The sequence below is a fragment of the Chaetomium fimeti genome (genome assembly GCF_033439085.1).
Source record: "Chaetomium fimeti strain CBS 168.71 chromosome Unknown B0H64scaffold_3, whole genome shotgun sequence".
NCBI classification, from domain to species: Eukaryota; Fungi; Ascomycota; class Sordariomycetes; order Sordariales; family Chaetomiaceae; genus Chaetomium; species Chaetomium fimeti.
Genome location: NW_026944331.1, coordinates 2,290,757 through 2,303,971, shown reverse-complemented (window position 1 = coordinate 2,303,971; position 13,215 = coordinate 2,290,757). Strand labels below are relative to the sequence as shown.

The following is a 13,215-nucleotide window of genomic DNA, read 5'->3' as shown; positions in this document are numbered from 1 at the left end:
GATGGGTCCTGCTCCGCTTCCCCTGGTCCTCGGAGCTCGTGGAGTTTCCTCATTAATGTCGGGAATTAATCGTTTTCCTGGCGGCTTATATGGAGTCGAGGGCGCCGTTGTCGATGAGGGTGGTGAGAGCCGTCCGTGGTATCGGCGCTTGCGCAAGTTGTTGGGTTCTTGGCATCGACCTCGTTTCCGGTCGCGCGCGCTCAAATCCAAGGGAAGCGCGTCAAGCCACGATACGGCGCTACTAATGGATATGTCAAAGTCCATGGGGTTCGCGGGATGAATGCATGAGCGATAGGCAATGATCGGGCTGTTGAGGTGGGCTGTGTTTGTGTTTCTCGTCGGGCGGTTTCTGGTTGGTGGAGTGATGATTTGCGCCTGCATCGCCTTGTCCGGCTCACTCACTTTAGTTTGTACTACTTTGAGCTTTGCGATCATGAGGCTAGCCTGTTTGGGCCGGGGATACTGCTGCTTCGTACTTCGTAAAGAAAACCCCCCTCCCCCCCCCCCTAATAAATATCCTAACTATCAGACGTCCACAGCTGTTTAGCCGTTTTAGGAAAGGGGGAGGGCGCTCTTGGCGACGATATTGCACGTTCCATCAACTAAAACGTATATCCGCAGCTTGATTTCGTTGTTTCGCTATTATCACTTCTAATTCTAAGCCGCTACTTCGACCTAGATACGTCGAATTCTACTCGAAGCTTGTAGTGGGGCACCCTTTTCCAACTTGTCAGTAATTCGGTTCATAATTCGGTATCTAGCATGTTCAACATGGCAAGTTAAATCGTTTGTATAAGACGAAAGAGGAAACTCGAGCACACCTGAGATCATTGACGTCACCCCGTTCATCAAGCAAACCAGCCAGTCCCGAACCAGCCCATCACGTTCCCTGCCCCAGTTCCCATCAAACCTTAATGAACTCGGAATCCAGGTAGGTTTACACCTAACATGCCCCTTCTACGCATACCAACCCTCAAGCCCTCCCTCCTATTATTAACCACCGCCCTCCGACACACCCACCACACCACCCCTTTACCACCACACCGCACCACCACCCTTCGATCATGTCCATCCACATGCAAGGCCGCTGCGTCTGCAACCGGCTCCAGTACGCCCTCAACCTCGACTCCCCCGACGCCGCCCGCACAACGCTCTGCCACTGCAACAGCTGCCGGCGCGCGTTCGGCGCCAACTACGGCCTGACGGCCAAGGTGCCGCTGGACGCCTTCCGTTATGAGGCGGGTAGCCCCAGGAGGTATAGGCAGGAGAATGGGGTGACGAGGGAGTTTTGTGGGGAATGTGGCGTGTTTGTTTGCGAGTATGGGGTATGTTTTCTTTTTTTCTTTCTTTTTTCTTTCTTTCTGGTGTGATAGTGGGGACTCTGGGGAGGTGGTGCTGATGGGGGTTGTAGGAAGAGGCTGCGGATAAGTTTCGCTATGTTGTGTGGGGGTCGCTGGACGAGCCTGAGAAGGTTCCGCCGAAGGGGGAGTTCTTTTGTGAGAGCCGGGCGGAGTGGATGCCCGAGCTTCAAGGTATGGCCCGGACGGCGGTGGTGGTGGCGGGTTGGGGTAGACTGAGGCTCTAATGCTGTGTGGCAGGTGTGTTTCACAAGAAGGAGATAAAGGAGTAGACGATGGTGGAGAGTTGGTGCTGTCTGTTGGCTGTGGCTGAGGTATGAGGTGAGTTGAGACGTGGCGGGCGCTACTGGCAAGGGGGTCGGTCTGTATGAAACACATTCTTCCATGACCGATTCCAGGGGAAACAAGCAAACAAAGAAGTCGGGGTTGGTTTAACACGCCACTGATTGGTTCTTGTCGATAGTGGGTGATACAGGCCGGAGGGAGGACAAAGAGACCACTGTTACAGGGCGGCGGGTGCTGGCATCCGACACGGCGACCCCGAAGCCCAACGAAGGTGCAAAAGCAAACAAACTGCCTACCGAGTGCAATGGGCCCAGAACTCCTTAAGATCATGTCTTGGCCCCCGATGCTTCGAGACACTTTTCCCCAGTAAACAGCAGTCATTTCATCTTGTTGGGCTTTGTTTGCATCCCAGAGCTCCAAGATGGAGAACAAATCGCCCGTTCTTGTCCCTGGCCGCCGTCAAGCTATTCACGGCAAGCATGTCAGCCTCGCAAATGGGTTGAAAGCCCTCTTTCTCTTCAACCCTCCCATGCCACCGGTCAGTCACGGCCAAACTGAACCGCAAGCATGCACCGACAAGCCAAGCTTCTCGGGTTTCTCCTGGAAGCCTCGTCAAGACTCGGGGAGCCCTCACCTTATCCCACCCATCTCACCTAGAGAGGTGTCATAGAAGCCTGGCGCCATGATGACGCACCCAGAAGGAGACCTAGCGGTGTGACTTTGAAGCTCATACACCGTTACACGTATGCAGACTTCATCCTTATTGAACTTCTCGAGGCTGATCTGTTCCCCATATAGAGCAATTGTGGGTATTATGCCCTTCTTACACGCTGTGTGCTTGTACAATGCACAACAATATGGTTGTCAAATGCACAAAGGCGGAGTGCCACGAGCAATATAATAGCATTTGATGTCCACCCATGACGGCTTCTTGCTGAAAGGGGTGGCTAAATGTACTTAACCAGCTGTCTTAAACAAGCTGCCTTCCTCTGGTCGAAACTGAAAAGCACTCTACATCTGCTTCCGCTAAGCCCGCGTCTGGCTGCAAGTGGGCAACTAATCTCCGGATTCAAGTTCCTACCCGTACTTTCTCTAGTCATAATACCGTTATTAATACAAACCAAACATGTCTAACGTGTCTAAGTGCTCTTCTTCAGCCCCTACTCGCGTCATACCGACCACCCACCCGGCGTGGTTCGACAGCCTCCGAGAAGCCAAGATGATCTACCAGTGCGGCGACCGGGTGGTCTGGGTGGTGGACGACCAATTCATCCTCAAGCGGATGCGGTACACGATCAACTCGGAGGCGCCGACGCACGAGTTCGTCAACAGCAAGACCGACATCCCCGTCCCGCACGTCTTCGCCGAGTGGCTCTCGGCCGACACGCGGACGCACTACCTGCTGGAGGGCCGGATCCCGGGCCAGACGCTGGGCGACTGCTGGGGCCAGCTGACGAACGAGACCAGGATCCGGCTGGCGCAGCAGGTGGCGCTCTACATGGCGCAGCTGGCGCGGGCCTTCCGCGGCAAGCGCATGCAGAGCGTGGCGCGCCAGCCCCTGCCCATCAACTGCTTCGTCCCCGGCGCCGACGAGCCGCGCGGCCCGCTCAAGGGCCGCTGGGCGACCGACGAGGACATCTTCAACAACGAGTTCCTGCCGGGGCTGAAGAGCAAGGGCCTGCCCGACGCGCTGATCCGCCTCGTGGGCGCCACCATGCCGCCCTGCCGCGGCCAGCTCGCCTTCACGCACTGCGACCTGTACGTGGGCAACATCATGGTGGACCCTGCGCACGGCGTGGTCACGGCCATCATCGACTGGGAGAGCGCGGGCTACTGGCCCGAGTGGTTCCAGTACGCCCGCATCACCCACGGCTGCAGCCCGGCCGACGGCCAGTGGAAGTACATCCTCGGCCGCGTCAGCCGCGGCCTGATCCCGCACGCCGACCACGGCCGCGTCTGGCTCGACATGGTCGGCCTGTTCATGCACCGCCCGGACAGCCTGCAGGCCCGCGCCTGGCTGCGCCTGCTGATCAAGTACCTGAAGGGCGAGGCGAGCTCGCGCGAGATGAGAGAGTATGAGAGTATTGATGGGCGTGACCAGCGGGAGCAGATCGAGAGGGAGGGGCTTCTGTTGAATGGCAAGGGCTATATCGGAAACGTGGGTTACTATAGTAGTGCTATGCGTTGCGAGTAGCAGACGTACGTGCTAGTCTGAAAAGCTCCAATGTTCAAAACACCAATTTTGTACTAGATTGTGCTAATATCTCATGCCGACAATGGCCTGGAGCAATTGGCGATTTGTTTCTTTCTTCGACTTCTGTTCCTTGCACAATATTATTCTACCCAAGAAAGCCCCTGTACTTCCTTCTCTTTTTGCTCTCCTTTGTCGTCATCGCCTGAACTGTCCGATGATAATGATAACAACACATCATTAGTGAGAACCAGAAGCGCCCTGTTGCTGCCCCGGCGATGGCATGGACGAGGGCATCTCATGATGCGAGCCGAGCATGTTCAGGTTTGCAAAGCTGACGGTGTTGGGCTGCTGGTAGTAGTGGGCGTTGACGTCTGCTACGTTTTTTGTGTTAGCGCTGGCCTGGTGCTGCTGCTGATGCTGCTGTTGGGCGAGGAGTTGGTTCAGTTGCTTTGGGGTCAACTGGTTGTTGGCGTTTGGTTGTGGGTATGACTGGGGCTGTGCTTGGTGGTGTTGCCGTTGTTGAATGCCCCCCCGTGCTTGCTGAGGTGGTGGGTTGGGGTTGGAAGTTGGCGTTGCCTTGATGAGGGGGCGGAAGGTGGTGGCTGTTGTTGTTGGCGTGCCATTGTTGGCTGGATGTTGTTTGAGGTTGTATGCCCACCATGTTACCAAACTGGTTGACGCCACCGCCGCTCATGTTGATATTCATGTTCATACCTCCAGTGTCCATCACACTGCTTACAGGGGCGGATGGTCTCGAAGGGGCAACCTGCTGACCAAAGCTGGACTGTGGGAAGGTTGGAAAACGAGGGACACGGTTAGCTTGTTGGATAGTCATTGTGTCTCCTCCTGAGGGGCACGCATAAGCCTAATCATCCCGGCGAACCATCTGCATGGCGTTCCACTGAGCATCTGAGTTGCGCTGCTTCACCAGCCAAACGTAACGGCTGAACTGGTCGGAAACGGTAAAGACCTGGCCGAAGTACTTTGGTTCCAGACTGATACGGAATATGTACGACCCGACGGCCAAAGCCCGAGTCCAATTGGTGGCCTCGGCTAGATACCCTGAGAGCGCTGCGCCCTCTGAAGAAGGAAAAGGGAGCACAACATGGTACACGATGCTGGATCCCGTCTCGGACAGGATGCCTCTCGAGCGCAGGCAAATTCTTAGGATTGTAGGCTACCTACCCAGGCCGCGTACGTATTACACGAAACCTCCTGCGTGACCCGTCTCCGTTCATCGAACGCACGGCTCCTGCTGTGCCTAACTGAACGTGAACCCATCTTCCCCTCCTTGCCTATTTTGGAACCGAGACCAAGGGGGCTCGCACAATATCGCGAAACGTCAAGGATCGAGACGTCAGCGAGGATTGCCAACAAAGATGACACGCAGAACCCAACACGAGAATGCGGGGCCATGGATAACCTTCAATGCTCCGGAGCACGACCCAGCATCGGCCTTCAAGCAAGCCATGGACAAGTACATGGCCCCGCCCGCATCTGAAAGGTACCTCCGACACGGTGACTATAAGGGAGCTGATGAGGTGTTGACCTTCTTTAGGCTTGAGGAGCGGAAGGACAATTTCCGCTGCTTTCTGAAGAACTTCCTCCACAAGTACAACGACGGAGGGGTGGGGAAAATTGCTTTTGATGAGAAAGCCACCTGGCCCCAGGTCCTTGAGGAGGCTACACGGGTCTTCGACGACTACACCGGGCGCGCTCGCAGCTGGAAACATCCGTTCCGCAGTACCCAGCATCTATTTGGATCGGTGGCCTGCCGGATAGAGTTTCTCATTGTACTGCTCCCGGACGGAGGCTTTACGGGCGCGCTTTGCGGGGGCTTGCTCTTGGTTTACAATGTGAGCCTGGCAATACACGCTCCGTTCTTGATAAATACAGTTGAGCTAAATCGACTTCTGGGTATGCAGGCCGCAAGACGCAAGAGAGACATCCAAGAGTTGATTATCCGGACCCTCGACTCGCTTACTGGGCATGTCGAGGGTAGCAAGGCATTCCTCAAGATGTATGCGTGGGATGAAGAGGTCCGACAAAAGACCGAGGACCCGTATATCGCCATCCTCGAAGTCATAGAGGCATTGACAGAATGGCTGCAGCGGTCATCCCGTATGTTGTTGACCGTTTGACTCAGTCCCAACGGCTAACCCCTGATATAGTTGGCGAATCTGTGAAGGCATTCTTTGAACAAAGCGATTATGGAAAGGAGCTCGAAGACAAACTCAGCACGAACCTTCGAGATAAGGGATCTGCATTTGAAGACTGTGTTTCGCGCTGCCTACACAAGACAGTGCAGGCCGTCCATGAAAATGTCCTCACCGTAGGCAAGAAGGTCGAGCAGGTGAACGAGAACATTACGGCATTGAGACTCGAAACTCTCAGCTCGCTTGAAGAGCGGTTCCAGGGCATGTCCAAAGACGTTGAACGTGAGTCCCTGCCTTTGGCTAACCCACAAGCACACTGACTGACTCCTCCAGGGAAAATCCACCGCCTCGAAGAGCGCCAACGCAACTTGCACCTCCAAGGCCTCCAAACCACACCCCCGACCCACCACAACGCTCCCCAACCTCACCACCATCTACCTCCCCACTCCAGCCCAAGCAGCCCAACCAACCGTCACAATCCCCACCCTCCTCACCCTCCTCACCCTCCTCAACCTCCTCAACCTCCTCAACTTCCTCAACCTCCTCAACCTCCTCAACAACCCATCCAACCTCACCACCACCACCACCATCACCACCACCACTATCCCCACGACCACCCTCGACCTCCTCAAAACCGACCAAACCTCTCCCCTCACCCTCCGCCGCGCCACCCTTCCCCCACAACAGCAACCAACCCTCCACTTCGCAACCCACTCCCACCAGCTCCAGACCCGGCTGCGCCCCCTCTCTTCACGCGTGCTCACCATCCACGGCATGGACGCCACCACTGCCAACGCAACGGCAACGGCAACGGCAACGACGCCCGGGATGCCGGGGGGGATGGTGCCTGTGTGGGAGGTGGGGACCATGGGGCCTTCCCTGGCCCACCTCACGTGCAGGAGGGCAACCGCCCGCGTCGTCTCCCACGGTTGCGGCGCTAGCTACCTTACCTAGGTAGTTTCCTCCCCGCGCACAGCATTCTACGCACGTTTTTCTCCACAGACTCGACTATCGCGAGTCCTGCGGCTTGCCACGAGCTATTTTTGTGCGTTGTTGATGTGGGGGAGGGGGGTGATATGGGGGTGGGGGTAATGATGCTGCTGGCTGGCAATGGTGGTGGTGAGGGCGGGTTTGATGGTCCGGTGGGGATGATGCGGTTTCTGATCGCGCTGGTGGTGGTGCTGCTCGCGACGAGGAGGGGGGGAGTTGGCTGTGGACCTGTCGCGGGTTGGGGTGGCCGAGGCGGAGGCGTTGCGGCGCGGGGATGCGTTGTGTATGGTGTTTGATGGGTTGATGAAGCAGATCGGGGTGGGTGTGGTGGCGTGCATAGTGGACTGGGTCGCGTGGTTTGAGCGGGAGCCGGCGTTTTTGGAGGGGTTGCATAGGTACTGTCGTGTTGTACTTGAACAGTCTTGTCGAGGCAGTCGAGGGGAGTCAGAGGGGGCTGGTGTTCAAATTGTTGGTTGCGAACCCGGTGACGAGCCGGCTTGTGAGGGATTGGTTTCCGGACCAGGAGGAGTTGTATTTGCCAGGGGGCATGTTAATTGGTGTTCAGGGGCTCGGGGAGGAGAATCTAAATGCTTGTATAAACGGATAGTAGGGGCCGTCTTTCGAGGTTTAGTTTAGGTCCTACATTGTTTAGTTACGCTCTTGTAGTTCACGTCCCGTGGAGCTCATCTGACAGTTGGTCTTGTGCTTATATTCATCAGGCACAACGGCCATTCTTTTACACCAGATTTCGTACCAGCCACGCTAAAACTACACCAAGTACCTGAAACCCTTGTTCATCTTCTCCGGGTCCCTCTCGCTGCCCGCCGTCGGCTGCGCGGCTCCACCGGTCCTCTCCTCCTCCTGCTCCAGCTCCTTGTTCATGCGTACCAACACCAGCTTGAACATTAGACAGCCCACAATAGTGACACCAAACATGGCCGTGACGATGCCGTAACTGTTGCGGAAGCCGTTGTCCTCGAGGTCCCAGACGTAGGATCCCGCCACGTTGCCCAGCTGGCTGAATGCGTTGATCATGGCGATGGCGACGGCGCGCTTTGCGGGCGGGCGGGGGAAGGAGGAAGAGATCCAGGAGTAAAAGACGATGAATCTGGGAAAAGAGGTTAGGATGTGGCCATGGAAAAAGGTGGTAGTGGGCAAAGCTCACCCGGCGTAGCTGCTCGCTTGGAGGAAGAGGGCCACGTAACGGGCAGCGATATTGCTGGTCGACATGCTGATGATAAACCCGATGAGGCCGAGGACTATGGGGCCAACGATGTGCCAGAACTTTCGAATACATGTTAGTTTCGCGTCACGTTGACGGGAACGGGACCGAATGGAGTCTCAACCAAGGGTAGGTACATACCTTATCCTGGGTGCGGTCCGAGTGCCAGGCATTAACCAACGAGACCAAGCAAGAGAAGGCCCATGGCGGTGCACTCATGAGAAGCGTAGGGACGTAGTCGAAGCCGAGGGTGCCGGTGAGCGTGGGCTGTAGTGACGTGAAAGACGCATCGGTCAGTGGATCCAGGGTATCACCCGATTCAGGGAGAGATGCTACTTACGAAGAAGGCGTTGAAGGAAAGGCCAACGACGTAAGCAGTCAGTGTGATCATCATCAGGTACACCTTGGGGTCCTTGAGAGCCATGATCAGGCCGGTGAAGGCGTTTTGGCCGGGTTCATCGGTATCGGCCACACCGACGTCTTCGGTCATGCGCAGCTGGGCGACATAACGCTCTTCCTCGGTGAATCCGCGCGTGTTGTGGGGCAGGTCGGGTAGGATGAACGCAGCGAGGATGGCAACGAGCATAGTAGCAGCACCCTCAACTGGAGAGAGCAAGCGTGTCAGTTATGGGGGTTCAAGCTAGGAAGAGACATTCCGACTGCTTACTGTAGAACAACCACCTCCAGGCAGCGTGGCCCAAGATGCCCTGCATGTTGGACAACACACCAGCTCCCACCAGAGCGGAAAATGCGTTGGAGATGAGGTTGCCACAAAACAACAGGGCATTCCTCGTAGTCAACTCGCGGCGGGTGTACCACTTGGACAAGATGAGCAGGGCGCCGGGGAGGAAGGCGGCTTCGACGAAGCCGAGGAAGAAGCGGATGGCGATCATGCCAGCAAAGTTGGTCACCACGCCCGAAAGGGTGGAAATCAACCCCCATAGCAACATAGCGAACCCAATGTAAATGGACGGCCGCGAGACGAGGTTGATGATCATGTTGGAGGGAACCTGCATGAGGATATAGCCGACGTAGAGAATGCTGAGGCAGGTGGCGTATTCGTTATAGGAGAGGTTCAAGTCGTCCTGGAGGCCCTTGAGGCGGGCCGCCGCGATATTGTTCCGATCCAGGTAGTTCAAGATATAAATCAAAATAAACAGACTGCAGCGCGCGTCTAGCTTGCGCTTCATACTCTTCTCAACTTGGATGCGACGTTCGGGATCCATGGTGGTAGGGACGGCGCCCGTCAGCTCCTTTTGCTGGGCCTCCGTCTTCTCTGCCGAATCCATGATGGCGGTGGTGATGTGTGGCGCAGGTTGACTTGGGCGCACGGAAATCACGGGGGAGAGGAGCGGGAGAGACCTAATATACTAATATTTGACCCTGGGAGTCAAGTTGGACCATGGCCCGGGGGGATGTCATTAGGGGGGTGGTATTGGTTGAACGGGAGGCACTCCGCTCCGGCCGGTGGATCCAATTGACTTACGGATATTTTCGATGTGGTTTGTCTGCGTCCTGAGGATGGTCAAGCATGTCAAGCTTCGTAGCGCACTGGAAGAATGCCGGTTGTAGGCAAGCAGGGTAGGGCCGAGACGGCCGGCATCATCGGGCAGACGCTTGTTTTCTTCCCGCCGAGCCTAACCAAGTAACCCGCCTTTCGCCCCCCTGTCATCCCATACTAAAAAGGGTAAAGGATCAGCCCGCGGGGCGACCCCGGCTGTTCGGCCCCATCATAACCAGTCGTCCCAAGAATTATCTTTCTTAAACGAAAAGAAGGGGCCCCGCCAGTTGATGCGTGGGTTCGTGGGGTCTGAGACAGGACGGGGATTGCGGAGGTGTGGGAGAGTGGAACTGATTGTAGACCGACTCTTTCTCTCTGTGAAAACTCTGAATGATTATTGCTCGGTGATACCATGGAAATGGAGAAATGCCACCGAGAGTTGTGGGGTGCGGCGAAAGTGATCGGTCCTTTTCCATCCCCACTGATCCTGGCGTACCACAGTACCACAGTACCACAGTAACTCGTGTACCTCGGGACCGACTTCAACGTCCATCCCCGCCTTCCCATCTCCGCCCTCCGCTTCCCGGGTATGCGGGTGGACAACGGGGGTATTCCCCCACAGGCGGGAGCGGACAACGTCATGCTCGCGATACGGAGCCAATGGCACCAACTCTACCGGGGACTCCCAACAAGAAGAATGTAGAGTTCAAGCACCGAGGACTCGAAATGAAAGTAGATCGAGGAACAAAAGTCAGAAAAAGAAAAGAAAAGAAAAAAGAAAAGGAAAAGGGAGAAAAGAGGAAAACAAGAAAGAGGAAGGAAAAATAACTGGATTGTCCATGGGCCGAGAAGGATTCTCTCGGGACAGAGGGTTGCAAGGCAGAGTATTTTTCTCGGCCCGGCCATCCGTCACTGTCATCCCTGGACTTCTCTCGCATCATCCCATCGTACTTGGAGTTCCAAGTTGGAGGACATTATGGTGTCTAATCCAAGAACAGACCAAAACACTTCGGACCTCGCCTTTCCAGCCCCCCCCCCCCCCACCCCCCGCCAGCTATAGACCCTCGGTTCTTACTTCGGATCAGCGTCTACGCCGGGCTTGTTGATGTTGGCATACCGTTGGCTCGGACTCTTGGTCATTCATCCCTTGTCAATGGCAGCCTAGCAAGTTTCAGCATCAGATTGCGAGACTGGGCCGGGGTGCATCGAATCGCGAGACCGGGCTGGGCACTGGGTACATCTACCGACAGATGGCGTTCCTCGTAGCCGGGCACTACTAGAACTGTAGAGCAGGATTTCGAGAATTAAAGGTGCTGTTTCTAACACCGGTGATGGACCATGGATGTCATACAAGATATGCAATGGTGGATCCGATCCGTCTTACGTACGAAGTAGATACTAGTTAATATCATGGTAATTTATAGAGTAATCAAAAACAGCGTTGGTGGCTCGCTGCGCCGCAACAGTTACAAGAAGGGTAACATATTAATTACCCATGCCGCTAACCCGTGCAGGCAGCACTCATGGTCCTTGATCCTTCGTTCCAAAGCACCGGTAACAAGTCCCCGCTCGTGATCGTAAGCTTCAAGGTGGCCGGAATAGGCACCTTTGTTCGGGCGTGGGAGAGGCCGTTCCCTCAAGGCTGCGAGACTTCTAAAGATTCTAATCGTGGGCTCATCTTGCATTCTTACATGGTTGCCTCCAGCGAGTAAGAAGGTTTCAAACTAGATGCGTGTGGCTTTGGCTTACACCTAGAGTACGCCGTTTCAACACAACCCGACCCGCACCAAACTTCACACGAGCCACGATCCACGACCATGGCCGTCATCATATCTGCGTCAGACTTTTATGCCGCACACACGTAGTAGCTTCTATTCTGGAACCACCGGCGGTCGGTTGGCCCGATGTAGAGGGCTGAGACCAAGCCCCCGTAGAGAACTGCGAGGAAGATGCAAGGAACAAAATGAGGTTGGCGGTGTTTACATGAAGACAAGCACAAGTATAAAGACCCGAACATGTTCCCAGTCTGGAGCAACAAAAAGCCAGAACACCATCACAACAGCAACACAGTCATCTAACCGAGCTTTGATCGCCACATCCGATCAACAGACAGCCAACTTACAAACCACTACAACGTACGTGTCTTGGATTCCCCCACCAATACAGCAGCGACCGAGGCACCCAAACCCAACCCCCTCCAAACAGCAGCACTCACTAACAAACCAACCTCCCCCCTTTCGCACAGACAGCCAACCCACCCCATCCCGACAAGCTAAGCTAAGCAACCATGTGCCGGTGGCGCCACTTCATCTATGCCTGCGGCCACCCCGCCCCTGATGCGCTGTCCCGCCCCTGCGAGAGGTACCCGACCTGCAACCGCCAGACCTTCGAGGGCGGCACTTTCAGCCGGCGCGACGACTGCCCCGGGTGCATCTACGACAAGTCCAGGAGGAAGGGCGGCGGAAGGCGCTAAGCATGGGAACACATACCATACCCGTCGTTGTATCCGGCGGGGGGGGGGGGGGGAGCCGGGGTTTGGTGGGGGGAGGGCTGTCGAGAGCTGGTCACTTGACAGGCAAATCGTGTTATGAAGCCGAACTGGTATTCGGCTGGGGGTCGTTCTGGGTCTGGAATCTGGAAGACGGGGTTGTTGGACGGAGCTTGGATGTAGACTTCGGTTCTTAGGTGCTACGTGTAGTAGTCCGCAGGTAGTCGTCATGGCGTAAGGCCCATGCTACCTTTAACGAAGCTCGCTTTGTCATGATTATGATCCTGCCTTCTGTGCCCGTTGCAAAAGTGATACATTCTCGACCTTTCTGGCTGTCACTTCCACTTCAGTTCACCGAGATGTGAAGATGGAGATCCCGAGATTTGCTCCCCATCTCGCGCTCCACAACTGAAACCCGGACCATATACCGACCCGTACTACTCTAAAACCACGACAAGGAGCAACCCTGTTAGAATGACTAGGTAGCTAGAGTTCTCGTATGGAACCTAACATGGCGGGGTCCCCCTTGGGTTGCGAGGTCAGGGCAGTTTACTCGGCAGCTTATTTATGTACATGTACCTGGTACTCTTATGGGGAAAGTGTAACTATCCCAATGGAAAGCAAAAGAAAGGTAAGGTATACGCTAGGTTTTTCGTGTTTCTTTCCCCCTTTCCCCTCTATTGTTTCCGAAGGTGGATTTCAAACCTGTAGGGCGCGGCAAAACAAACGGAACAAAGGCAAAAGGAAATGCCCAGTAACAGGATTGAACTGTTGACCTTCGCATCACTTGATATAGCCAGAACTATATTAGTACGACGCTCTAACCAGCTGAGCTAACCGGGCTGTTGTGATTCGATGGATGCACAACAGTTTCCTTCGCCTTTTGGATTGCATTCCAGCTGTTCTCCCCTACGGAAGTATTCATTGTGCAAGCACCCCCTTTCATACCTGCTGAGCTACTACCGAAATACGTTTTGGATACTTGGTGCTGTTATCTTCGTCTATTATGAACCGACCTCTT

At 55.3% G+C, this 13,215-nt stretch overlaps 5 protein-coding genes and 1 non-coding gene across 6 annotated transcripts; 4 read left to right on the top strand and 2 right to left on the bottom strand.

The window, feature by feature from the left end:
• Positions 1–1,064: 1,064 nt before the first annotated feature.
• B0H64DRAFT_372695 (Mss4-like protein) lies at positions 1,065–1,630 on the top strand (the record flags this gene model as incomplete). Its single annotated transcript, XM_062802238.1, has 3 exons — positions 1,065–1,325; positions 1,412–1,532; positions 1,599–1,630. The coding sequence occupies 3 exons, from the start codon at positions 1,065–1,067 to the stop codon at positions 1,628–1,630; spliced, it is 414 nt and encodes a 137-aa protein (XP_062660824.1).
• Positions 1,631–2,769: 1,139 nt separating this feature from the next.
• Positions 2,770–3,837, top strand: B0H64DRAFT_431276 (kinase-like domain-containing protein; the record flags this gene model as incomplete). The annotated part of the gene is made up of 1 exon (XM_062805957.1): positions 2,770–3,837. One exon carries the CDS (start codon positions 2,770–2,772, stop codon positions 3,835–3,837), a length of 1,068 nt encoding a protein of 355 aa, XP_062660823.1.
• Positions 3,838–4,392: 555 nt separating this feature from the next.
• B0H64DRAFT_391880 (uncharacterized protein) lies at positions 4,393–4,770 on the top strand. Its single transcript, XM_062803504.1, has one exon. It carries the CDS (start codon positions 4,418–4,420, stop codon positions 4,685–4,687), a length of 270 nt encoding a protein of 89 aa, XP_062660822.1. The 5' UTR covers positions 4,393–4,417; the 3' UTR covers positions 4,688–4,770.
• Positions 4,771–4,933: 163 nt separating this feature from the next.
• Positions 4,934–6,370, top strand: B0H64DRAFT_122339 (uncharacterized protein). Its single transcript, XM_062797976.1, has 4 exons — positions 4,934–5,341; positions 5,396–5,693; positions 5,763–5,958; positions 6,009–6,370. The coding sequence occupies exons 1-4, from the start codon at positions 5,217–5,219 to the stop codon at positions 6,311–6,313; spliced, it is 924 nt and encodes a 307-aa protein (XP_062660821.1). The 5' UTR covers positions 4,934–5,216; the 3' UTR covers positions 6,314–6,370.
• Positions 6,371–7,751: 1,381 nt separating this feature from the next.
• Positions 7,752–9,494, bottom strand: B0H64DRAFT_320392 (general substrate transporter; the record flags this gene model as incomplete). The annotated part of the gene is made up of 5 exons (XM_062800464.1): positions 7,752–8,091; positions 8,149–8,267; positions 8,347–8,472; positions 8,546–8,808; positions 8,873–9,494. 5 exons carry the CDS (start codon positions 9,492–9,494, stop codon positions 7,752–7,754), a joined length of 1,470 nt encoding a protein of 489 aa, XP_062660820.1.
• A 3,448-nt stretch (positions 9,495–12,942) lies between these two features.
• Positions 12,943–13,037, bottom strand: B0H64DRAFT_t51. Its single transcript has one exon. It is a non-coding gene; the product is annotated as a tRNA-Ile (tRNA).
• Positions 13,038–13,215: the final 178 nt, after the last annotated feature.

Coding starts and splice junctions, on each gene's coding strand:
- B0H64DRAFT_391880 (XM_062803504.1), top strand. CDS start 4,418: ATGAGGGGGCGGAAGGTGGTGGCTGTTGTTGTTGGCGTGCCATTGTTG.
- B0H64DRAFT_122339 (XM_062797976.1), top strand. CDS start 5,217: ATGACACGCAGAACCCAACACGAGAATGCGGGGCCATGGATAACCTTC. Junction 5,694..5,762: donor GCTTGCTCTTGGTTTACAAT/GTGAGCCTGGCA, acceptor CTGGGTATGCAG/GCCGCAAGACGCAAGAGAGA. Junction 5,959..6,008: donor ATGGCTGCAGCGGTCATCCC/GTATGTTGTTGA, acceptor CCCCTGATATAG/TTGGCGAATCTGTGAAGGCA.